Genomic DNA, 24,187 nt, shown 5'->3' with positions numbered 1-24,187 from the left:
GAGTTGAATATGAAAGAGATTGAAAGCACAAAGACAAGGCATCATCAGATGTGGAAGGTAGCAAGACTTATATTGTGATATCAAATCTCTCAGGCTCCCCGGTAAGGTTCCCCAAGTTTGCTATTTTAGAAGGGTAGACCCAAATGGCCAATGTCACCTCCTCAGTCTCTGCATCCTGCTCGACCAGACTCATCCTGGCCCGGTTGCCTCTGATAGCGTTGTGAACCCGCTCAAACTCGTCCTTATCGGCAAACGCGAACGGGCCGTTTGTCCGACCCAGACCCAGCGTAAGAATGCACCACTCCCAGATCACCCTCACATCAACAGGATCCTCCTTGAACTCCTTGGGGCTGTATTTCTCCGGATTCTCGTACTTGATCAACAAATCCACCACCATCTGCCTGAATGCCTTAACGTTGCCCATCTTGGCGCCTGATACCAGCAAAACCTCCCTGTACTTGTTCTCCTCGGCTGTTTGCCCCAACTCTACCATTCTCGCATGATCAACCAGCGCGGGGATATGTCGGAGGTCTGCGGCGGCGATAACGAACGCATCGCGTGCCTTTGCAGTCTGACCCTTTCTCTTGTAGAGCCGACCCAGGTTGTAGTAGCAGGACTTTTCGTAGGAGAACCGGAGGGGGCGGCCGGGGACTTCCTTGGTGTCCCCATCGGAGACGAAGTCGCCTGGTACGAGGGGGGGCAGGATACCGGTGCCCTTTTCAGCGGCGATGATGGCCTGCTCGAAGAAACGAAGCGCGGCGTCTTGGTCGTCTTCTCGCAGGGCGAGGAGGCCTTGGACGGTGAGGATGTCGGGGTCTCTGCTGGTTCGGGAGAGGAGCCTGAAGCGGGCGCTGATGTCGCGGAAGGGTGGCTTGAGACGGGCGTCGAAGAAGTCGCTTATTTGGGAGAGGAAGAACATCACGGAGATGGTGGAGGGGTGGTAGCCTAGGGAGGAGGCGGTGGATAGCATGTGGATGCATAGTTTGTGATCGCTTAGGGGCGAGAGGCTGATGGCTGCGTAATGAAGCACGATGGGCTCGATTCCGAATTCTGTGGTGGGGTGTTAGTATTTGCTTGTGGCTTCTTCTTCTCTTGAGATGCATACCACTTTGTAATCTTGGCTGCCAGGAGTTGTTATTGTGAATTGCAATGGAACAGTATGAGCGTACCGCTTCATACATCTGCTCGGAGGTAATTTCTGGGGGAATCCGTCGAGCGATCGCCCTTTCACTTAAACGATCCCATACATCCAGTGAAGGGATGTCCTCGCCTGTGAAAAGAAGTTTTGGATTGGCATCCTCCCGCTTAGCTAGGCGGTATCGAATCAGGCGAACTTGTTGTGTATGGTGTCTGGGAAGCGGTGGTATATGTGTCCGGCTAGAAGCCCCAACTAGTATCCGCTGTAATGGTCTTGCCGCTGCTAGACAGGCTCGTGGCATCATGATGGATGTAACGGGCAGAGCCATGGTGAGTGAGTGAGCTTCAATGGGGCTGGTGAGTTTAGGTAGTGGTAATGAAGAACTTGTATTCTATTGTAGCAAGAAGAATTGGAAAACAACCTAAATCTCTTAAAATGAGAGACAAGCCCAACAGGTGCTGCAAATAGTAACAGTGGTTATGTCGTGGTGTTGAGAAGTTCATCATTAGTTATGAAGCAGGGGTCCGGAAATGTGGGTCCACCAGACAGGAGAAAGCTGGCCAATCAGGTGCCAGCGTGCAAAGGAAAAAAAGTTTAGAGTGTGAACGACTGTCTGCTTCTTTTCTAAGAACTAATTCCTTCAATAAACAGCAACAACCTCGCCCTCGACGTTTCGCCTTTTTATACACCCATCTTTGGCGAGATTGACTTCCAGATCAAACCACCCTGGACGGCCAGAAAACTTACCTTCTGAGATAAACCAGCCAACGTCAAACTCACTTCAGTCACCACTCAAAATCACAATCTTGGCATTGAAAAGAAAATGGCACGGGAAACGACCAACACCAAGCAGGCCGCCAAACCTGTGGCTGATGTTATTGAGTTATCATCAGACTCTGAGCCAGAGACGGTCGAGACTAAGCCTCAGCAAATCCCATCTGTCGAAAACGCGCCACAGGAGAAGCCAGCTCACACAGGTGATTATGAGCAACCGCTCCTAAAGGTCGTCGGCATCAAGTACAAGACAGACAAGACTGAGAATCAGCCACAACAAGACATGAACTCCACACCGTTAAGCTCAAAAATGACTCTCCGGTCCAAGGGGACTGGCTCAGTTAAGCACAAGCATGTCAGCATTGAGATTCCACTGCCATCATCATCCTTGTTGCGGAAAAAGGCTAGCGGTGATGATGAGAGCGGAGAGGAGAGCGGCCACGAGGTTTTTAAGACACCAATGGAGCGCAGACACATCACATTCAACGACAGTGACCAGGAGGATTTTGTCACCCCCAGCGAGGCACCAAGGAGAAACCCCTTGGAGCTCCAGATCAAGGCCGAGACTGCGAAGGAAGAAGCTGCCATGGAAGAAGATGAGGAGGAATCAGAGGACGAGTCGGATGACGAGGCCCCAGAGGCTGTTTCGACGCGCGTTGCTGAAGCTCAGACCACCAAGGCTGCTGAAGCTGCTGCGAAAGCTGTTGAAGAGTATGTCACACCTCAATTTTACAGAATGTTCGACTTGCTAACTTTATACACAGACAAGAAGCTGCCGCAAAGCGGAAGAGACAAGAGCGTGATGCGTTCCTCAAGCAGCAGGCTAAGGAGAGAAAGCAGGCCAAGAAGCCGGTTGTAGAAGCTGACTCGGAGGATGAGCTGGAAGAGCCAACGCCAGCTCCGGTTGAAAAGAGGAAGCGGGAGGTGCCTAAACTTTTACCTCTGGACCTTTTGGAGTCCGATGACGAGGACGATGAGTCTCATGAAGATAACTCTGGCGCAAACAACAAGAGGAGAAAGGTAGACCAGGTGGCTGCACTTCTCCGTGGACCCAAGCTTCTTCGTGATCAACGGGTGGGATCTACCGTGTACCGCGTCGAGGTAAAACGAGGCAGCGAGAAACTTGCGCCCAAGGCCAAGAAGCAGTCTCTCAACGCGAAGGAGGCTCTTCTCAAAAGAAACCGGACACCTCAGCGGAGACCAGGTTTCAGGCGCTAAATCAAAGCACGGCGGCGAAGGGGGCAAAAGTTGAGGCAGGTTGACATGCTTGACATATGGATGGAGGACCCGGCAGGGCAACGAACCGGTAGTCCGGTCTTGTCCGGCCGTTGTGGAGACCCAATAGCCGGTGTCCAGTAACGGAGACTAGAATGAGTTCTTGGCACCGGTGATGACGGAATACCATGACGCTCCTGGTTTTGCTAAAGCCGGAGGACTCATGGCAATCGCACGGAAAAGTAGAAAGCAGACCAGCTGGTGGTGAGAGGTTGAGAGGCAAGGGCTCGGTCAGATAACATATGCGGCAGCGAGTGCCGTGCGTACATAATAGAGATGACACCAAAAATATATTTGGCTGCATGTTCCCAACACTATGGACTTCAAAAGGCTCATCCCGTGTGACATCAACTTTTTGTGAGACCCTGCCGGTAATGGGGGGAACGCGGACGTAACGGGACTGAGCACACAGGGGACAAAATACCAGGTATTGAAGTACCTCAAGCCATCAAAGCCATGTAGAGACCGCTCACATATGGTTAATGGGTATGAGATATGGGATGGTGATGCCTCCATGGAATCCAATGGTCCTCAGATCAGAATCTTTAGCATCCGTATCTGCTGGTTCCTGCCGATGAAATGATGTACAACGCTCCTGAAATGCTCGTCCACGGCGTGGTGGGCTGTTTGGAGCTGGTTCTTGCACCAAGGGCCCCCGCAGCTTCCAAGCATCCCGCCCGGGTTCCATCCCACCTTCAGACGATCCTGGACCCCACCTGTCAAGCTTAGCTTCAAATACCCTCACCTCCCGTCAGCTCTCAACAACCCTCCCTCAACAACCACAGCACTCTCGAGATACCCTAAAAGACGCATATTTCTTTGCATCAAGCTACACTTTATACCCCAACGCCAGTAGTCAATACACAACAATCGCCCAACATGGCTCGCAAGTTCTTCGTCGGCGGCAACTTCAAGATGTAGGTTTAACTATCCCGCCATATCCCCCAAAACCCCGCGGTGCGAGAGAGAGAGCTTGGAGACTGATCGGACCACACATAGGAATGGCACCAAGGAGTCCATCAAGGCCATCATCAAGAACCTCAACGAGGCTCAATTGGACCCCAACGTTGGTATGTCACTGCTTTTGTCTTTGCTGACACGCGCTCTCCGTTTGCGAAGTTAGCTAATCCCTGCCGTAGAGGTCGTCATCGCCCCATCCCACCTCTACCTTCCCATCGCCGTTGATGCCGTCACCGCCAGCACCGTCTCCGTCTCGGCCCAGAACGTCTACGCCAAGCCCAACGGCGCCCACACCGGCGAGGTCTCGGTCTCCCAGCTTAAGGATCTCGGCCTGAACTGGACCATCACCGGCCACTCGGAGCGCAGAGCCGGCGGCGAGTCTGACGAGAATGTCGCCGACAAGACCAAGGCTGCCATTGACGGTGGTCTCAGCGTGATTTGGTGCTGCGGCGAGTCCCTTGAGGAGCGCGAGGCTGGCAACACTGTTGCTGTTGTCGAAAAGCAGCTCGCTGCTCTTGCCGCCAAGCTCTCTGGGAATGACTGGAAGAAGATTGTCATTGCCTATGAGCCCATCTGGGCTATTGGTACTGGCAAGGTTGCCACCACTGAGCAGGCCCAGGAGGTGCATGCTGCTATCCGCAAGTGGCTCAAGGCCAAGGTTTCCGACGCTGTTGCTGACAAGACCCGTATTTTGTATGGTGGCTCGGTCACTGCTAAGAACAGCAAGGACTTGGCTAAGCAGCCGGATATTGATGGTTTCCTTGTTGGCGGTGCCAGCTTGAAGCCCGAGTGTAAGTTACTCCTGCTCATCGCGGAGAAGTTTTAGGCTGACAATTATCAACAGTCGTCGACATCATCAACTCCAACCAGTGAGCGCGCGGCACTGTCCGTTTTATTGGGAATTAGCGTGGGCTTATACGGGATTTTTAGGATTAAAAAGGAGCTGGCGAGGATATAGATGAGTGTGATGAAAGACCGCTACTCTACCTACTCTATGACAAATACCAATTTTAACTTGCCAAGGCACGTGAGAGGCCTGCCTAACCTGATAATGGTGCTTGAAGACTCCATCGGTGTTTGGCCTCGCCATAAAAGGTCTTTCCAAGGTAGAACTATGCCTATCCATTGTTTCTATAACACTATTGATACCTCAACGTATATATCCAGGATGAAATTTACATGTATTGAAGGCACAAAGACACATGACGTCGTACTGCCAAGGCATTAATGTATTGTGTTTGTTTCAGACCCTATTCCATCATGTTCTATGCGTTCAATGTGTGTTATTCAGTCATGTAAAAGTACAGAGCATTGAACGACTAGGGAACATGGGTCGACAGTTGCACACGGAGTGAAGAGTAAACGCATAAAATCGTAAATTTGAACCCAGTATGCATCTCCCAGTTTGGATAATGATATCGTTTTTGTACATATTTAGACTTTTTCTAGAAGGAGTCCAAACCAACCAGCCCATATACGCCGTTGCCATTGTGATATATCTTTCATACAGGCACCCATTTCCCATTCCCAACCCGCCACAGCAACCACACACAAAGTAATTTACAAAGGCATACCGTTGCCGTGGTACGGGGACCAGATCCCCCTGACGGACTCGTTGATGGACCGGACGGGCTTGGTGACCTTTTTGAGCTTCTCACCGCTGGCGTCGCGGAGGAGCTCGAGCTTCTTCAGGATCTCGTAGGGCTCCATGTTGCGGACGCAGATGGGCTTGGAGCGGCCGTTGATGTAGTGGCCGATGGCGACGGGGTGTTTGGCGGGGCGGGGGGAGACGGTGAATTCGATTTCGGGGTGGGCGGCGGCGAATTTGGGGAGGAGGGATTTGATGAAGCCGCTGGGAGGGGGGGTTAGTATATGGGTGGGAAGGCAAGGGGGAGGGGGGGGGGAAGGGACGTACTTCATGCCTCGAGAGCTACCAGCCCAGTCGCAGTAGTGGAGGTCTACCCTTTTGCACTGGAGGATGAAGGCTCCTACCCCGTTCTGTTGGGAAGGTTAGTTGTGGGTAGGAGGGGGGGAAATAGAGGGAAAGGGGACATACCCGGCCTTGGGAGATCGCATGAAGTGCTTTTACCGCCATGGTCGCCGACGTCGTCTTCGCAGCGAGAAGAGCATCACCTGCGGGTGGGAATTGGTTGCGACTCGGGGCAGGTCGGCAGAAAAGTGACCCTGGGAAAAATAAGTGGGGGGGTTTTGGGTGAGAAATGGGTTGTGATTGGGTGGACGTGGGTGGTGCACGGTTCACATTTTTTGAGGACGTTGACAAGAAGGCAGCTTGTTGCGTTTCTCAAATCCCCATTTCAACTCTCACGCGACTTGTCATAATATTTATCATCTCTTTCAGCGCAACGGGAAACACTGCGCTTGCCGATTCCATTGACCAAGCTGGGACTCTGGGTTGATATTCTCCCAAAGACCCGCTTTTGTGATTTTCGCCGAGAAAGAATCACAACAACAAAACAACAACCACCTCAGTCGTCGCAGCGATGACCGACCGACTCCCGCCCAATTTGCTGGCGCTCTTCACGCCGCGCCCACCTCTGCGATGGGTGCCGCCCTGCGATAAGGCCCCCGAGCAGCGAAAGACAGCGACAATCTCTGGTGTTGCCGACTTTCTCCCAGCCATGGAGGAATACAAGGAGATCCCATACACCCCGACCGAAAGCTGGCTCGAGGCGCGCGACCGCAAGCAACGCGAGAAGAAGGAAGCTCTCGAGAAGCTCCTGACCGAGGGTCCCCTCAACTGTCGGCCACCTCGCCCATGGGTTTTATTGTTACAGCATGCTAACTGATGTTTAGACAAGCCAAACGAGGACCCCAACATCCGTGGCGATGCCTTCAAGACGCTGATTGTGGCGCGTCTTGACTACAATGCCGATGAAAAGGACCTTGAGCGCGAGTTTGGCCGCTTTGGCCCCATTGAGCGTGTATGTCGCTATCTACTACACTCCCACGAGGAAACAAAACGTATGCTGACCTAGAGCAAACAGATCCGCATCGTCCGCGACACCCATGCCCATGAGAAGCCCAACAAGAAGCCAAAGCCGCACCGCGGCTACGCGTTTGTTGTGTACGAGCGAGAGAAAGACATGAGAGGTAATATTGCCCACATTCAAACCATCCTTCATCATCATGTTCGACGGGTGCTTGTGTTCAGGAGTCACGGCGCTCAAGAATGCCTGCCTCGCAACAGCATCCCCTTTTCTTCCTTCCCCTCCGCATCGTTTATACTGCCTTCAAGGTAACTCTTTTCCCGTGGTAAGGCGTGACTAACAAATGCGCCTTTGGCGCATGCTTGAGATAGCTGCTTTAGATCAGTGTGATGGCCTCCGAATTAGAGACCGCCGTGTCAAGGTTGATGTGGAGAGAGGTCGCACAGTCAAGGGTTGGAAGCCTCGCCGTCTCGGTGGTGGGCTGGGTGGCAGAGGCTATACTAAGGCTGCGATGCCTAGACCGATGGGTCCCAGCGGGTTTGGTGGTGGTGGTTTTCGCGGCGGCTTCGGCGGTGGTTTTAGGGGAGGGCGTGACCGTGGATTCAGAGGCGGTCCTGTTGGGTTCGGCGGTGGTGATCGTGGTTTCCGCGGAGGTGGTTTTGGCGGTGGTCGTGCTGGAGGTGGTGACCGCGGCTTTGGTGGTGGTGATCGCGGTTTTGGCGGTCCCCCCAACGCGCCTAGCGGACCCGGTGGAGGATTTGGTGGTCGTGACAATCGCGATGGTCGTCGTGATGTGCCTGGTGGTGGTGGTGGTGGTAGTGGTGGGTATGGAGGTCGCGATGGCGGCTCACGCTCATATGATGACAGATCTGGCGGCGGTTTCCGCGATCGCAACCCTCGCCAATCCGGAAGCAACATGGAGCCTGTTCGACCTCGCGGAGACCATGGTGGGTACAATGGTGGCAGCGGTGGCCGCGATTACGACAGACCGAGAGATCACGACGAGTCCCGGAAGCGTGCGTACGAAGGCGGTGGCTACGAGGATCCCAGAAAACTTCGCCGGTACTAGAAGGAAGACGACGATGAGGACCGAAAGCCGCCGCGTGAGAGCAATTCATCTGCTCATCGGGATCAGCCCAATCTTGCCTATCGCCCGCAAGCTCGCCCCCATGAACCCTACATCAAGCGTGAGCCTGAGACTCCCAGAAAGCTGCGCCGCTACTCTTAGCTCTTGACAAGACTTGATGTCTTGTGGTGGGTATTACGATACTTTCACATCTTCCCTCTCTCGCATCCCCCTTCCCTCGACAACGGGGTAAGCCGCCAGTATATCTCACAGGAAACAAGCTCAGCCCCCATGGATCTGCCTGCAAGGCCACCAAGACGGGTAGGGGTTTGTGTATCGACCATTGTAATATTGTCACCCACACTCTCGGTCAAAGTCAGGGTTCGCTTTCTATCGGAAGTTATTGTCTATGTTTTGACTGATCTTTCTGGGCATCGTCTTACCAACAGCAAGCTTTGTCCACAGTCTTGCATTTGTCAGCCTCAGTGGACAGTCATCAAGCTATCACCATGTTTCTTTGCAGAAAGCATCCAACTCAACCCACGAACCACACCAAGGTACAGCGAATTCTGACCTTTTCTTTCTGTTGTATTTATTTGTGTTATTTTTTTGTTCACCTCTCGGAGCATATCATATGCTCTTATCATGGGAAAGAAGAGAACAAGCGAGGATTGGGAACGGACCGGGGAAAATAATAACGGGAGGGGAGATATGGTTCCCAGTAATCGCCAGGCTTGATCCTCCACGAATTAGCCATGTCACTCCATACCCAATGCCGGCAAAGCATTTGGAATAGATGGTTGGGATTAGATAGGTAAAGTCGGGAGGTAAGGAAATCACTGTTTTTCCTCTGCTTTTACGGCCTGATTATGCATGGCAGGATGTCATGATAGGATATGTGTAAGTAGCCAAACCAGAAGCTGGTAGGTAGCCGTTTGTTAAAGAGACTAGTGCCAGAACTGCCAGTGATGTATGTTTTGCTCGATGAACCATGTGAATTGTGAACGCATGCTCATCTCTGTTCTAGCTTCATTCAATTGCTTCCCTGGTGAATTGAGTGAGTCTTGTAAGTCCCTCGACATAAAGTTCGGAAGGAAAAACCTCCCCTCCTATCAGGGCGGGGCATCCCGCCTGCAGCTCTCAATCGGTGTGGGGCACCACGATTCACCGCCCAAAAATTCCCATGGCAGAAAAAACCAAAAGTTGGGGGGTCCCCCAGCAGTTTTCGGTCGATAACGCCCGCCACAGCAGCGAGCAGCCAACCCACCTCTCGACTTTTTCGCAACCCCAATTCCACCACCCCGAATTACTTTTTCCGATCTGGTCACATTGTCTCTTTTTGTCAACAGGCAATCTCTCGATTTTTCGGTACGGGGAAGGATATTACGACAAGATGCCCAAGTCAAAGAGAGCAAAGGTCTACCACCTGACCCAGGTGTCCAAGAAGACGCGCGAGAACAAGGACAAGCTGTTTGCCAACATTCGGGACGCGATCCCCGAGTTTCAGTACTGCTGGGTGTTTAGCGTGGACAACATGAGGAATAATTACTTGAAGGATGTGAGGAGGGAGTTGAGTGATTCTCGGTATGCACCAATCCCCCCCCACACCCCCCCCCCCCTTCCACCCTCCCTTTTAACTTCCCCATTGTGGTAGATGCTAACTCTTTTGGTGGATTAGACTCTTCTTTGGCAAGACTAAGCTCACCCTCCGCGCGCTCGGCTCCACGCCCGAAGAAGCCCAAGCTGACGGGATTCATCTTCTCGCACCGTATCTTACTGGGTCAGTCGGTTTGATTTTTACCAATCGTACCCCTGAAGAGATCAAGTCTTATTTTGAGAGCTTGACCCAAGTCGATTTCGCGCGGGCGGGGAGCGTGGCGACGAGGGATTTTGTGATTCCGAAGGGGTTGGTGTATTCCACTGGGGGGGAGGTGCCCAAGGAGCATGACGTCCCTGTCGCGCACACGCTCGAGCCGGAGCTGAGGCGGTTGGGGGTGCCGTGCCGGATGGTGAAGGGGAAGGTTTGCTTGGGCGTTGATGAAGAGGGGAATGGGTTTCAGGAGGAGGGGTATACTGTCTGTAAAGAGGGGGAGGTGCTGGATAGTCGGCAGACGAGGTTGTTGAAGCTGTTTAGTGTTTGTTTGGCGGAGTTCAAGGTTGAGCTGTTGGCGGTTTGGAAGGCGGCTGGGGGGGAGGTGGAGGTTATGGAGGGGGCGAGGGAGTATATTGAGAGGAAGAGGGAGGAGGCGAAGAGTGCGGGGAAGAAGAAGAAGGGTTCTTCGGGTGCTGGGGATGTTGTGATGGGGGGTGAGGATGATGAGGAGGAGGAGGAGGATAGCGAGTAAACTGGATCGGTTGGGGTTGGGAATGTTTGGTTTCTGTTTTTCTCATATAAGGGAAAGGTTTCGTGATGATACCAGAGCTTTTTACGTTTTTCCACAACGAGGGGCGATCGGTTTTTTTTAGGACCTCCTTGTTTTTTTTTTTTTTTTGTTTTGTTTTTTTTTAAGTTTTGGCGTTTGGGAAGAAAAATGGAAAAATGGGAATTAATTTTCAGCATGTTGTTGGTCTGCTGTGAGTGTCCGGTGTTGGTGTTTGGTTTCGTCTGGCTTCCAAGATCTCGACTGGGTCAAACCTATGAAATCTGGACCAATCTCGATGCTCCTGCGTTAAGACACAAGAAACATAATCTAGTGAAGTGCCGCGCGGCAGTTGCGCTTCGGTATGAGATTGGGGTAGTCTGTAGATGACAGCTCTACTTAAAGCCTGCAGAGAGACGTCATTCAGGCTTCTGAACTAGGTCTCTGGGGTTTCACGTCTGTCAACTTGTCATTGCTGACTTTGGAGGAGTCTGGCTAGCCAGCAGGGTTTAGTCTCTCTTATCCGGTGTGGTCTAACCGTCCTGGGCAAAACAGTCGAAAACATTAAAATATATCAAAATCACAGCCAAAACTGGGTCTGTTTCGTGCCAAGTAATGTAGCAATATCTTAACCAACCCACGTTCGATTGATGGTTTGAATGATGCCCGTATTCCCAGTGACTTCCAAAGGCCTTGTAAATTGCCTTGCCCTGTGAGGCCTACTGCTTACTGAACTGCGAGGGCCCATTGAACTGTGAGGGTTACTGCCCATTGAACTGCGGCCACCGAAGCTATCGCCGAACCACCGAGTTTGACATTATAGCCAGGATCTTAGGCTTTAATTGTTTAGCTGTCTGGTACGAACCTCTGGCAAATGCAAGACGGGAGTACTGACATTGGAAAAACCAGTTTTCCCATACAAAATGTGGCCTTTGCGATCTTCATACACCCAAAGATTAATTCCTGACCGATTTGCCCAGGACGGCTAGACCATACCGGATAAGACACGCCATGCCCTGCTGGCTAGCCAGACCCCTTTGGGGTAGCTGGTGTAGCTTTGCTTTAGCTTGCACCTGGCAGCGCTATGTTCATCCTGTCTTCAATGCCGGCTTTCTGTAGAGCGGACGCCAAGGTAGCTTGAGAAACAGCTCGGTCATACTGACCGCGTAGTTGAAGTTGGCCTCTCTTTGGTACTAACACTACCGACTACGTTTTTTGATGTTGTAGGTAGTCGACAGGTGCTGTTCAGGCATTGATGCTTCTCGTAATACTTACCCTAAGGTATGTTGAGAGTGCTGCTGTACCGTGGTAGCTCTCCGTCTGAGCACCACCAACCAGCTCTCTACCTCTTGGTCATATGTATCACTAGGTACTTGAAAAAGTACCCATATTTCCATAGACACAAAGCCGTGTCATGCAATTGGGTACCAAGACTGGCTGGAGATACCACATACCTTATCTCCTGGTGCGACTCTGCGTTTGTGTGTTGTCGTCTAGGTGCCGTGTGTGATGGTCGCACAGAAACTGTATCCTCGAATTCAGGGACCTTTGTACCACCCCCCATAATCCAACCACCGAAAGTAGTCACCCGGGGAGATTCAAATCGCCATGACATCCTGTTTGGGAGAGGGGGATGTCAGCAGATGTCGAAGGATATCTTGTCATTCAATGCAGTTGGTGCATAGCGTAAAAATGATGGGTAGTTAGTCGAGACCAGCTATGAATAATAAGAACAAAAGGAACTTCCCAATAGAGCCGCAAGGTATGACGAAGTGTCTTGGCCTCTGACAGGTGTTTAGGTGTGGTTGAACTGCTTTCTGCTTGCTGGGTGCTCTTTTCATCATCCGATCTGCAGGTCACTGACACAAGCAACTGCGCCAAGAGACATGGGCCAAGGGTTCTCCAGATTTTCCATTTTCTTGGCCATCACGATGTGCCGTGCGCCGAATGTCTGGGCATGCCGCTATAGCCGCCACATTCCTGGTTTTTTGTGACCTTTTACACTGCATTCGCCGGCCAACCACGGAGGGAGGTACCGAGGTTGTGGTTTGCTGGATGGTTGCAATCGGCAGAATCGGGAGGATTTGTGAGCAAAAGTTTTGTTATCAGTGAATAGGGGCGGCGAAGTGTGATTGCTGAGCTGATAATATCGCCTGTTTGATATGATTATGTACGTGCCTCAGGGAGCGATGTTTTCTGCCCTGCTGGCCAGGCCGGTGATGATTCACAGCAGCCATCGGAGTCACCAGTTGGTGGGAGATTGGCGTTTACTGTACGCCATTTTCTATGTTCAATGTTCAGGTTCAGCCTTTCAAGCCACACCGAGTTCAACAGGTTCATGTACCCTCGGGTGTTTGGTTGGATGGTTGGTTGGACGGATATAAGTGAGGGTCGGGGTATTGTAGAGGCCGCAGTCCGACTTTGTCTCACGTCATATGCGGGAAGGGAGAGCTTGCAAGAGAGGTGCGATTGGAAGGCTATGAGGTGTATTTGACTCATCCGCTCAACTGACCGGACTCTTTCCAGCTTCCACGTGTAGAGTCAATGGAGGAAAATGTATGTTTCGCCGTTACACCGCATTCTTCTGTTCAGAGAAAGTAACTTGACTAAATAAAGGCTGCGCGCCTTGTCAGACGGGGCGTTAGGTAGCCGTGATATATGTACATCGTTACATGGGGAATAGTCTCGGAGAGTTGCCTAACCCCATTCAAGAATCAACTGGATCGATAGCGAAGGGTGCTGGGATGGGGGAAACGTGGAAGGCTGTGATCGCTGGGTTGGCGTATTCGACAAATCGATATCGAAGAAAGTCCCCTTCTTTGTTATTTTGATGTTCGATCAGACCCGATGAATCTTTCGGCCGCTAGGCCGGTGGCAAGCCTGCGGGGTATTCCGCCTGTTGGGGAAGAAAGCATGTACTGTAGACGGCCCGGAAGCATGCTGGGCCGCCCATTTCGCATGCGTCGGTTGCCTTCTGCTTTTGTCAATATGTACGGCTCGGTTGACACCTCTTGATTGAGGGTGGGTGGGTACCACGGCCATGGAAATCCCGAGTGTCCGACACCTTGTCCCCTTTTATTGCTTCCTTCCCTGATCCTGACCTGTCTACCTAGGTGCGCAGTCCCTAGCATTTCTTGGCTTTGACCTGCTCCCCTTCTTGTCCTTTTTCTTCGACCTCGGCTTTTTTTTTTTGGTTCTGAATACCTTCACTACTCTGCCAGACAAGCCTCCGAGTAGTAAGCTGATCGAAGACACGGACCTAAGCTACGAATCGACCAGCCTATGCACGTCATCCAGTAAATTACGGGCCAATCGCTCGTCGCTTACCGCGTCTCACCCCCCTATTGCCAGTGAATAACGCGCCGCTGTTATTCATTTGCGCCGCCTCACAGGCCATCTGCCGCCATGGCAGCCGATCAGTACTCAGAGAAGTCGGAACCGACCCGCGCCGTCTCACCTGAGAGCCCCGAAATTCAAGAATCCAGAGACGTCAGTCCTTCAGCAGATCTTAAGAAGCTCGACAGCAAGGTCGTCGCACCCCCGCCAGAAGCAGACGATGACAATGAGGCCGATCCCTTCAAGCACCTCCCAGAGAGGGAGGCCAAGATCCTGAGGGATCAGGTCTACACCCCCGATATCAAAGTTGGAGTTGCGACACTGTACCGTTATTCGTCGCGCAACGACATCATCATCTTGGTTGTTTCGGCAATATGCGCCATTGCCTCTGGAGCCGCTTTGCCATTGATGACGGTCGTTTTTGGCAATCTTCAGGGCACTTTCCAGGATTATTTTACACCCGGCAGCAACCTGTCTTACGATGAATTCACCAGCGAGCTTGGATCATTGTGCCTTTACTTCGTGTATCTGGCCATTGGAGAGTTCGTTACATCTTATGTTGCTACAGTTGGATTCATCTACTGCGGCGAGCATATCAGCGCCAAGATTCGCGAGCACTATTTGGAAAGCTGCATGAAGCAGAACATCGGTTTCTTCGACAAGCTCGGCGCTGGTGAGGTCACCACACGCATCACGGCCGACACCAATCTCATCCAGGAAGGAATCTCGGAGAAGGTTGGGTTGACGCTCCAAGCCGTCGCCACTTTCGTTGCTGCCTTCGTCATCGGCTTTGTGAGCTACTGGAAGTTGACTCTTATTCTTATGAGCACTGTCGTGGCTCTCTTGCTGGTTATGGGCACTGGCTCAACGTTCATTGTTAAGTATTCTAGGCAAAACATCAGTGCCTACGCTCAGGGTGGTTCGGTGGCCGAGGAGGTCATTAGCAGTGTCCGCAACGCCGTTGCCTTTGGCACCCAGGATCGCCTCGCTAAGCAGTATGATGTTCACCTCATCAAGGCCGAGTTCTTCGGCTTCAAGCTCAAGAGCGTTCTGGGCGTCATGGTTGCTGGTATGATGCTTATTCTGTATCTAAACTACGGCCTTGCTTTTTGGATGGGCTCGGTCTTCTTGCTTGACGGCTCCACGACGCTCAGCAAGATCCTGATCGTCATGATGGCTGTCATGATGGGCGCCTTCAACTTGGGCAATGTCGCGCCTAACATGCAGGCTTTTACCACCGCTCTCGGTGCCGCCGCCAAGATCTACAGCACCATCGACCGTATCTCCCCGATCGATCCATCGACTGACGACGGCATCAAGCTCGAGAAGGTGGAGGGAACCATTCGTCTCGAAAACATCAAGCATATCTACCCTTCCCGTCCTGAGGTTGTGGTCATGGACGACGTTACCCTCGAGATTCCTGCTGGCAAGGTCACCGCGCTCGTTGGAGCTTCCGGCAGTGGCAAGTCGACTATCATTGGTCTGGTCGAGCGATTCTACGCGCCTATCGAAGGAACTGTGTATTTGGATGGTGTCGACATTTCCACTCTGAACCTCCGCTGGTTGCGCCAGCAGATTGCCCTTGTCTCTCAGGAACCAACACTCTTCGGCACTACCATCTACGAAAACATCCGCCACGGGTTGATTGGTACCAAGTGGGAAAATGAGGGCCCTGAAAAGCAGAGAGAGCTCATCGAGGACGCGGCCAGGAAGGCCAACGCTCACGACTTCATCACATCTCTTCCTGAAGGCTACGAAACAAACGTCGGTGAACGTGGTTTTCTCCTCAGTGGTGGCCAGAAGCAACGCATTGCTATCGCTCGTGCTGTGGTGTCGGATCCCAAGATTTTGCTCCTTGATGAGGCCACCAGCGCATTGGATACCAAGTCTGAGGGCGTTGTACAGGCTGCTCTGGAGGTTGCTTCTGAAGGCCGTACCACCATCACCATTGCTCATCGGTTGTCAACCATCAAGGATGCTCACAACATTGTGGTCATGACCAAGGGCAAGATCGTCGAACAGGGTACACACGACGAGCTCTTGGAAAAGCGTGGCTCATACTACAACTTGGTTACTGCTCAGGCTATCGCCGCTGTCAATGAGATGACTGCTGAGGAAGAGGAGGCCATCAACGAGGAAGAGGAAGCTGCTCTTATCCGCAAGGCATCCGCCGCCCAGAAACAGGAGGGTGTCCCCGGGGACCCAGAGGACGATATCAATGCCAAGCTCAACAGGAGCAAGTCGACCCAGAGTGTCAGCTCCATGGCATTGGCCGGACGTGCCAAGGCCACTCCCAATAAGTATAGCTTGTGGACTCTGATCAAGGTGATTGCCAGCTTCAACAAGAAGGAGTGGAAGCTCATGTTGATTGGTCTATTCTTTTCTGCTATCTGCGGTCTGGGTAACCCGACCCAGGCTGTCTTCTTCGCCAAGCTTATCACTGCCCTGTAAGTTTTCCTGTTTGTTGTGCATTCGACCATAGCTGATATTTTTCAGGTCTATTCCCCCCACAACCCAAGAGGCCAGAGACTTTATGAAATCTGAAGCCTCTTTCTGGTGCCTCATGTACTTGATGTTAGCCCTCGTCATGTTCATCGCTTTCACGGCCCAAGGCATCGTCTTTGCGAAGTGCAGTGAGCGCCTCATCCACCGTGTTCGCGACAGGTCTTTCCGCACCATGCTCCGCCAGGATGTCGAGTACTTTGATACCGATGAGCATTCGGCTGGTGCTCTCACCTCGTTCTTGAGCACTGAAACGACACATGTTGCTGGCTTGAGCGGTTCTACTTTGGGCACTTTGATCATGGTCACCTCGACACTCATTGCTGCTTGCACCGTTGCGCTTGCCATAGGCTGGAAGTTGGCTTTGGTCTGCATTGCTACCATGCCTCTCCTTATTGGATGCGGTTTCTTCCGGTTCTGGATGCTTGCTCACTATCAACGCCGCGCGAAGCGTGCCTACCAGGGCTCCGCCAGCTTTGCTTCCGAGGCCATCACTGCCATTCGCACCGTTGCTTCGCTCACTCGGGAGCAGGATGTGCTTCGCAACTATCGCGAGTCATTGGCTATTCAGCAACGCGCCAGTCTTATCTCGGTCTTGAAGTCGAGTTTGCTGTACGCCGGCTCTCAGTCACTCATGTTCTTGGCCTTTGCGCTCGGTTTCTGGTACGGCGGTACTTTGATCGCCAAGTACGAGTACGACATGTTCCAGTTCTTCTTGGTCTTTACCTCTGTCATCTTCGGTGCTCAGTCTGCCGGCTCGGTGTTCTCTTTTGCTCCCGACATGGGCAAGGCGGCCGAGGCCTCTCGCAACCTCAAGACTCTGTTCGACATGAAGCCGACTATCGATACTTGGTCCGAGGACGGCGACAAGGTTGAGGCCATCGAGGGGAGCTTGGAGTTCCGCGATGTTCACTTTAGGTACCCTACTAGACCCGAGCAGCCTGTCCTGCGTGGGCTCAACCTCACCATCTCGCCTGGTCAGTATGTTGCTCTTGTCGGTGCCTCTGGATGCGGCAAATCGACCACCATCGCTCTTCTGGAACGCTTCTACGACCCTCTCGCTGGTGGTATCTTTGTCGACGGCAAGGAGATTAGCACTCTCAACATTAACGAGTACCGCAGCTTCATTGCGCTCGTGTCTCAGGAGCCTACACTGTACCAGGGCACCATCAAGGAAAACATCTTGCTCGGTGCACCCTATGAGGTGTCTGATGAGCAGATCAAGTTTGCCTGCCAGGAAGCCAACATTTATGACTTTATTCTCTCGCTTCCTGATGGATTCAATACTGTTGTTGGTTCCAAGGGTGCTCTGCTCAGCGGTGGCCAGAAGCAGCGTATCGCTATTGCTCGTGCCTTGGTCCGCGATCCCAAGATTTTGCTTCTTGACGAGGCTACTTCGGCGCTTGACTCCGAGTCTGAACACGTTGTGCAGGCTGCTTTGGACAAGGCTGCCAAGGGGAGAACGACAATTGCGGTGGCGCACAGACTGAGCACGATTCAAAAGGCGGATATCATTTATGTGTTTGATCAGGGGAGAATAGTGGAGAAGGGAAGTCACTCTGAGTTGATGAAGGCCAACGGCAGATATGCCGAGTTGGTCAACTTGCAGAGTTTGGAGAAGAACCGGTGATTTTGTTTCAAGAAGAAGTAGAGTTTGTTTTTGGCTGCCGTTTTTCGAGATATCCCACATAGCAAGCAAGCAAGTCAAACCAAAAAGGCGAGGCGTTTGGGTTGGTATATTTCCGCGTCTGGTTCGAGTACACATTTTACACATTTACTAGGTTATTATATAGTTGGATGGGAAGGCAAGAGTGTGTGTTGTATGCGCTACTCAGTGCTGTAATTGTAAAAAATATTATGACAGCTTCATCAGACGCTTGATTTCTTTAGTGAAATAAAGTGAGGCAACCCGTTCGTTGATAACGTTACAAGCTTGGCACGCCCATACTGTGGTATGCTGTCGGCGGTTCAAATGAGATGAGATAAGGTGGCAGTCTAGCCTTGCAGAGGAAGGACTGCGAGATGATATCAAAATGAGACGGGAATTTTGCTACAGTCGCCTAGTTGCCTCACGCTCATGACCTATTCTGTTTGATGCCGTAGAAGCGGTTGACGTGTTCAAAAGACGGCCATTCGCCACTGCATTTTAACTGCCAGCGAAGTGAGTTGAGTGAGCTTACGGCCACTTGAGTGGCCCCACTTATCACTACCCAACTTATTTCCCTACTACACCACATTCACTCACTTAACTACATCTGCTACGCGCAATTTTTATCAGGTTTTCTACCAGAACGGTTTGTAAGTCCGGGCGTGTTTATAAGTTCTAGACACGCACTAACTGAAGAATAGGTGGCAATCATCAGATATCTGGCCTTTTGGAGTGTGTTGTGACTGACGAGGCTAAAAAGTGCGTGTGTGAGGAGAAGTTGCCTACGCGTCTTAGACGCTGACAGTTTGGACAAAGAAACCGAGCCGAGGCTGCCAATCGCTCCCGTTCTTACTCACTTGGCCTACACCTCAAGTTTTGCTATAACTCCAAGCTTATATTGAGGCTATCACCAACCCTCAACCACCAGCATGCACCACCTCATCTCCAACCCCGCGGCCCTCCTCGCTGCCACGGCCCTCCTTTCCTTCTCAGGCCAAGCAACAGCAGCAACCAAACCTAAGAACGCCATTCTCCTCTCCCAAGTACGCCCCCTTTTCTGCGCCAATTCCCACCCCTTTCTATCTATCCACCAGTCCCAGCTTGATGGCCCCCCTCTTTACTGACACTTCCACAGGTTAAAAGTCTCACCTTAAACTCCCACTCCAAAACCACCTCCCGCCGCGTCTCCCCCATCCCCCAACTAAAATGTACATCCCCGCCCAAACTCTGCTCCCTCCCCGAAGCCTCCTCCATCACAACCATGCGCTGCCTCAACACCGGCTCCTCTTACACATCCGAAGACATAGAATGGTCCTGCACCGCCTCCCTGCCCCCCACCCTCCGCCTCGACAGGACAGAGGTTATTTGCGAGGGGTACGATTCCCCGGATGACCCTTATGTCCTAAAAGGGAGTTGCGGGGTGGAGTACACTTTACAGCTCACCGATCAAGGCAGGCAGGAACACCCTGGTTTGTACTTCAAACCGGGTCTGTTGATGAACGACAAGAATGAAACAGATTGGGGGGGTGTACTCTTCGGAATCATTTTTGTTGGAGTGCTGGTGTGGATTATCTGGGGGGGCTGGAGGGGGGCGAGGGATAGTACTGCCAATGGGCAGAGGAGACAACCACGGACAGGAGGGGGTTACGGTTCGGGGTGGGGGGGTAACAACGATGACGATGACGATCCGCCTCCTCCTTACCCTGGTTCTGGTTCAGGAAGGGGGACTAGACGCCCGAAAACAACGAGTTCGAGTTCCAGACAGTCACAACAGCAGGAACAGGGCTGGCGGCCGGGGTTTTGGACGGGGCTGGCGTCGGGGGCGGCGGGGGGGTATATGGCTGGGCAGAGGAGGGGGAATAATTCCAGTACTTTCGGGGGGTATAACAACAGCAATTATGAGGACAACTACCGCGGCGGGTCGAGCAGGTTTGGAGGTGGGGGGAGCGGTTGGGGCAGTGGTGCTGCTGGACCGTCGAGGTCGTCTGGCTCGGGGAGTTCTGGACCAAGTCATGAAAGCACTGGGTATGGGTCTACTTCGAGAAGATAGAAGACACGGCACGATGGTATAGATGCTTAGATAAACAATCATCTAACAAGTAACAAGAGGTGTTGAATGTTGTTTTACTTCTTTGTACACTACTTCCCCTTCCTTCCTTCTTTCTTTCTGATATACCTCCCAAAACTTTAGCAAAGGCTGGCAGAGTATCAATCCCTATATAAAAGCACTCATCACCACCCTTATACTCAACTCCCCATCCCAGCCAACCCCACCCAACATAACAGGAAAAAAATGATGATATGCCTAATAACTCCCTGCCATCTATATCCTGCCTTCTCCTTCTCATTTCTTTTCCTTGTCCCCCATCTCACCAAGGAGAAAAATGTAATGCGAAAATATCAAGAGCCAGAAGCCAAGGCAGGGTAGCCAGACCCAAGGATGCCGAGCCGCAAAGAGTAAAACTAGAAAAAACTTATTCGTACTACTCTCACACGGTAGAATTACAAAACGCTTTGTGTGGCGAAGAGATCCAAGCATCAACAGAAACGAAAATTATCACCCCTTTCAAGCTTCTCCCTCCGCTGTTTCTACAGTGTCATAGTGATAAATCGTTTCGATAACGGCGTCCAGGGACCAATGGACCAAAACTGCGCAGCCCGCGTCGATCCATCGTTCAGGTCGATTCTTGTGAGCCTGAACCAAGGGCAATCAGGCTGACGAGTTTGGCAATGGTGAAGATATGGCGGTGTTCAAGGCGGTGATCAAGGCGGCGACGGACCCGGCGACGACAAGAGCTAGAAACAACAGAGCCTACTCGTCTTCCCCCTCTCTCTCATCTTCCTCCCTGGCCCAAATCTGCGCCCGATTTCATCCAGGTCAGCCCCAGAACGAGCCTAAAGGTGGGCCGCCATGGCATCGGATCGGTCAAACGCCTTGTTGCAGCTCGGGCACTTGCGCATTCGGTTGGCCAGCCGGTCGTCCACGCAGCTGTTGCAGAAAACATGACCACATCCCTTCAGTATCGTGTTTTTGAAATTGCTGCGGCAAACAGAGCAAATAACCAAGTTCTGTCAAAATGTTAGCTTCCACTCTGATGCGCATGACAGAGACGGAAAAAAACCTACCCGCAAAGCCTCCTCTTCATCGGTTGAGTTGCCGCGACACTTGGCCCTCAGTTTGCTAATTTCCGAGTTCTTCTCCTCTAACCGTGCCTTGATCTTGTCCAGCTCTTGCTCCCGGCTCATAGTTTGCTCCTTCATGCTAGCCACTGTGGCGTCCTTGGCCTTGAGCAGTTCGGTCAAGTTGGCAATCTGGCCCTTGACCGAGTCGGCTCTTCTGGTCGCTTCCGCTGTCAACAACTCAAGCCTCTTCTTCTCCGCTGCCATGCTTGCGGCCTCGGTCTTGAGAGTTGCAATTTGCTTCTCCAGGTTGCTGATGACACTTCTCGTGGAATGCTCCACGTCCTTGAGCTGTGCGATGATTTCGGAGCTCCTTGAGTTTTGCGAACGCAAGGTACGGATCTCCTGAAGCCGAATATCCATGTCTTTCCGTGCCGCAAAGTACTTCTGGTCCGCTTTGGCTTTCTCGGCCATGAGTGTGTTGATGCGCTCTTCGACAGCGTTGTTGTCCATGGTTTTGGAATGCGCGAGCACCATGGCCTTTTTGTACGACTTCTCCAGAAGCGGAAGTTCCGCATTGATCGAGGCATAGTCTTTCTCAAGTTTGGCGCACTTTGCCCGGAGCTCCTCAATCGACAAAGATTCGAGATTCGGTTGTGCGTCGGTCATGACCACGTCCTCACTTGGTCGCAGTCGTTCCAGCTCAGATTCAAGTTGGGTGATGCGATCCATCTTGGCGTTCACGAGTTCCTTCATTTGATCCAAAGCAGCCCTTTCTTGATCCTGAGCGGCCTTGCGCATGGCCAACTCAGCTACCAAGTCGTCTCTGGCAGCTCGAATCCGCGTAAGGTCCTGATCCTTTGCCTGTATTTGGTCCTCCGCCTCGGACACTACGAGCTGAGCCTCGGCCTCCACCTTAACTTGCCAGTCAGACCTTTCTGCTCGTAGCTTCTCGGCCTCCTCGCGTAGCTGCTTGTTAGTGGCTTCCAGATGGTTGATGCGCTTGATAAGATCCTCATTCTGGAGCTTGAAATGCTTGAAAACGTCTGTTCGAACATAATCTTCATCAGAGACACTTTCCCTCTTTGTTTTGAAGGTCGAGTTCTCTTCCATGAGGGCTTTGTTTTCGGAGATAATGGCCTCGATCTGCAACTTTTGCCTGTTGACAACAGCTTGCGCCTCCTTGTAAAGTGCCCTCAACTCGCTGGTGTTGCCCTCGGTGTCGTCGGAAGAATCACCATTTTCCTCCGTCTTGACTGGCCGTGTCGTCGCACTGGCCAGGGCCTTTTGTTCCAGCTTTTGAACCTGGACGCTTCTCACACGGTCTAGTTTTCTCTCCGCCTTGATTGCTTTCAGCGTTGCTTGGTCATATTGTTCCGAGAGAAGCGCCTTATCCGACTCGAGCCTGTCCAGCTTCAGATGTAACTCCTTTTGTTGCGCGAGTGCCGTCTTGAGCTGAGATTCAAGCTTGGCAACGTCTGGCTTTACCTCGCCACGTGAGCTTGCTAGACGCTGAAAAATGGATTCGGCCTTGGATTTGAAAGCTTTGCCCTTGTCACCCAAATGTCTCTGGAACTCCTTGCTGTCCTTAAAGCCGAGTGCGGTTGACGATGGGAATGGCGAGTCTAACAAAGTCAGAAGTGGATACTGGATAAGACTTGACAAGGATTTCGTACCTGACGGAGAGCGAGATGATACTGTGCCATCGACGAGTAACTCTATTTCTTGCAGTAACTAGTTGTGGCGCATTAGCTGCGGTGTTCCGGACGGAAAAATGTGGCAGCAAACTCACCTGATGTAGCCAGGCGTCGACAACTCGGATATGGTCGTCGTGGTCGGTGTGGTTCTTTTCGAGCTCCTGTACGCGACTCTCAAGGCTTGCTTTTTCTCGTTTGTACTCTTGCATCTGGCGATATATGGCGCCCTTGGTATATTCCTACATGTACCGCAAACTTGTCAGCCAAAACCATCACCCTAGTACTCGGCCGAGAGGAACGTGTATACACATCGTAGCGGAGAGGCAGCGAAGTAAGAGTGATGAGCAGTGATGAGACACTAGAAGAAACCTGGTAGAACTCGGGCGCGCTGTGTATTTGGCAGCAGGCCACGCATTAGCCGCGGTCAGGGCGAGCAACTCGTGCAGAAACATCGCGCTGGATGGAGACTGTCACCCATCACTCGGCAGGGCCGCAAACTGGTTGGCGCGCGATGGCAGAGCAGGGTCCGAGTGGCCTGCTCGATGAGTGCCGGAATAGGAATGAGGAGGGATGGGATAGGAGAGAGGATGCTGGATGGCCGGGGCAGGTGGTGATGACGCGGGGGGGAGAGGGCTGTCGTGTGACGACTCACCTCAATCCAGGCCTCTTCTTTCATGTCGCCAGAGTCATCCTTGGACTTTCCGCTGCCGTTGACCTGATGGCGCTTGCTCGGGGGAGCTACTTCGTCGACCGCGCCGGACGCGGGTCTCTTCCTGTCCTCCATCTTGGCAAAGCTGGACGGACGAGGCAACGCGGACGGGGAGGTGGCAACCGGCATCAGAATGGCCGCGCGAGATTTGGATTTTTGACTTGCAAAAGCCAAAGGAAAGGGTCGATCAGGGCGGGGGGAAAAGATTAAGATGATTAAAGTAAAGTACGAGTGGAAATCTGGGTCAGTGGGTTTCGGCGTCTGTGTGGCCCGGCGGTGCCCCAATGATGGGAAGAATGAATGAGCGTGGGAGCGTGAGCGAGTTTGGAATTGGAAGAAGCAGAGACAAGAGAGAAAGAGAGCCCGCTGACTTCGACTGCAAGTTCGCCAAGGAATTCCCAGAGATGGCTCCTTTTTGAGGCCGCTAGTCCTGTTTCGGCTTTAGCGGGGCAGCTTGGTGGGGACTGCATTTCTTATGCGCGTCCCAGCTCTGTTCCGACGTGCTTTTCACCTAATCCAACACTTTTCCACTCGGCCAGCCATCACTACCGAAACCATCAACTAGATCCCACTGCTCAGAAGCACGCCAATTTGTTTCTTCTCGCGAAGACATCTATTTGGCTTTTTGACATCATTTATTGCGGCGGCAATCAG

General features: G+C 52.2%; 9 protein-coding genes across 9 annotated transcripts; 6 read left to right on the top strand and 3 right to left on the bottom strand.

Annotated features, from left to right (window-relative positions):
- Window positions 1–49: 49 nt before the first annotated feature.
- QC763_707835 (uncharacterized protein) lies at window positions 50–1,639 on the bottom strand. Its single transcript, XM_062915772.1, has 2 exons — window positions 1,106–1,639; window positions 50–1,050 (listed from the first exon to the last, which is right to left on the bottom strand). The coding sequence occupies exons 1-2, from the start codon at window positions 1,464–1,466 to the stop codon at window positions 68–70; spliced, it is 1,344 nt and encodes a 447-aa protein (XP_062761770.1). The 5' UTR covers window positions 1,467–1,639; the 3' UTR covers window positions 50–67.
- Window positions 1,640–1,754: 115 nt separating this feature from the next.
- On the top strand, window positions 1,755–3,500 carry QC763_707830 (uncharacterized protein). The gene is made up of 2 exons (XM_062915771.1): window positions 1,755–2,623; window positions 2,677–3,500. Exons 1-2 carry the CDS (start codon window positions 1,962–1,964, stop codon window positions 3,128–3,130), a joined length of 1,116 nt encoding a protein of 371 aa, XP_062761769.1. The 5' UTR covers window positions 1,755–1,961; the 3' UTR covers window positions 3,131–3,500.
- A 357-nt stretch (window positions 3,501–3,857) lies between these two features.
- On the top strand, window positions 3,858–5,155 carry TPI1 (triosephosphate isomerase). Its single transcript, XM_062915770.1, has 4 exons — window positions 3,858–4,104; window positions 4,187–4,257; window positions 4,327–4,938; window positions 4,992–5,155. Exons 1-4 carry the CDS (start codon window positions 4,067–4,069, stop codon window positions 5,018–5,020), a joined length of 750 nt encoding a protein of 249 aa, XP_062761768.1. The 5' UTR covers window positions 3,858–4,066; the 3' UTR covers window positions 5,021–5,155.
- A 348-nt stretch (window positions 5,156–5,503) lies between these two features.
- On the bottom strand, window positions 5,504–6,360 carry MRPL51 (39S ribosomal protein L51, mitochondrial). The gene is made up of 3 exons (XM_062915769.1): window positions 6,204–6,360; window positions 6,063–6,145; window positions 5,504–5,999 (listed from the first exon to the last, which is right to left on the bottom strand). Exons 1-3 carry the CDS (start codon window positions 6,240–6,242, stop codon window positions 5,708–5,710), a joined length of 414 nt encoding a protein of 137 aa, XP_062761767.1. The 5' UTR covers window positions 6,243–6,360; the 3' UTR covers window positions 5,504–5,707.
- On the top strand, window positions 6,272–9,134 carry QC763_707800 (uncharacterized protein). Its single transcript, XM_062915768.1, has 4 exons — window positions 6,272–6,907; window positions 6,962–7,089; window positions 7,153–7,258; window positions 7,467–9,134. Exons 1-4 carry the CDS (start codon window positions 6,649–6,651, stop codon window positions 8,162–8,164), a joined length of 1,191 nt encoding a protein of 396 aa, XP_062761766.1. The 5' UTR covers window positions 6,272–6,648; the 3' UTR covers window positions 8,165–9,134.
- Window positions 9,135–9,391: 257 nt separating this feature from the next.
- On the top strand, window positions 9,392–10,506 carry MRT4 (mRNA turnover and ribosome assembly protein; the record flags this gene model as incomplete). Its single annotated transcript, XM_062915767.1, has 2 exons — window positions 9,392–9,745; window positions 9,840–10,506. The coding sequence occupies exons 1-2, from the start codon at window positions 9,555–9,557 to the stop codon at window positions 10,504–10,506; spliced, it is 858 nt and encodes a 285-aa protein (XP_062761765.1). The 5' UTR covers window positions 9,392–9,554.
- A 3,061-nt stretch (window positions 10,507–13,567) lies between these two features.
- On the top strand, window positions 13,568–17,989 carry QC763_707770 (uncharacterized protein; the record flags this gene model as incomplete). The annotated part of the gene is made up of 2 exons (XM_062915766.1): window positions 13,568–16,304; window positions 16,354–17,989. Exons 1-2 carry the CDS (start codon window positions 13,927–13,929, stop codon window positions 17,987–17,989), a joined length of 4,014 nt encoding a protein of 1,337 aa, XP_062761764.1. The 5' UTR covers window positions 13,568–13,926.
- A 947-nt stretch (window positions 17,990–18,936) lies between these two features.
- QC763_707760 (uncharacterized protein) lies at window positions 18,937–20,057 on the top strand (the record flags this gene model as incomplete). The annotated part of the gene is made up of 2 exons (XM_062915765.1): window positions 18,937–19,050; window positions 19,143–20,057. 2 exons carry the CDS (start codon window positions 18,937–18,939, stop codon window positions 20,055–20,057), a joined length of 1,029 nt encoding a protein of 342 aa, XP_062761763.1.
- A 280-nt stretch (window positions 20,058–20,337) lies between these two features.
- Window positions 20,338–24,003, bottom strand: BRE1 (E3 ubiquitin-protein ligase bre1; the record flags this gene model as incomplete). The annotated part of the gene is given in 6 exon segments (XM_062915764.1): window positions 20,338–21,076; window positions 21,134–22,774; window positions 22,804–22,845; window positions 22,920–23,063; window positions 23,477–23,899; window positions 23,905–24,003. Coding segments are annotated over 6 exon segments (2,523 nt in total). The 3' UTR covers window positions 20,338–20,902.
- Window positions 24,004–24,187: the final 184 nt, after the last annotated feature.

This window comes from Podospora pseudopauciseta (genome assembly GCF_035222475.1).
Source record: "Podospora pseudopauciseta strain CBS 411.78 chromosome 7 map unlocalized CBS411.78m_7, whole genome shotgun sequence".
Lineage (NCBI taxonomy): Eukaryota > Fungi > Ascomycota > Sordariomycetes > Sordariales > Podosporaceae > Podospora > Podospora pseudopauciseta.
The sequence above is the reverse complement of the archived record's forward strand: the minus strand, read 5'-3'. Positions and strand labels throughout refer to the sequence as shown.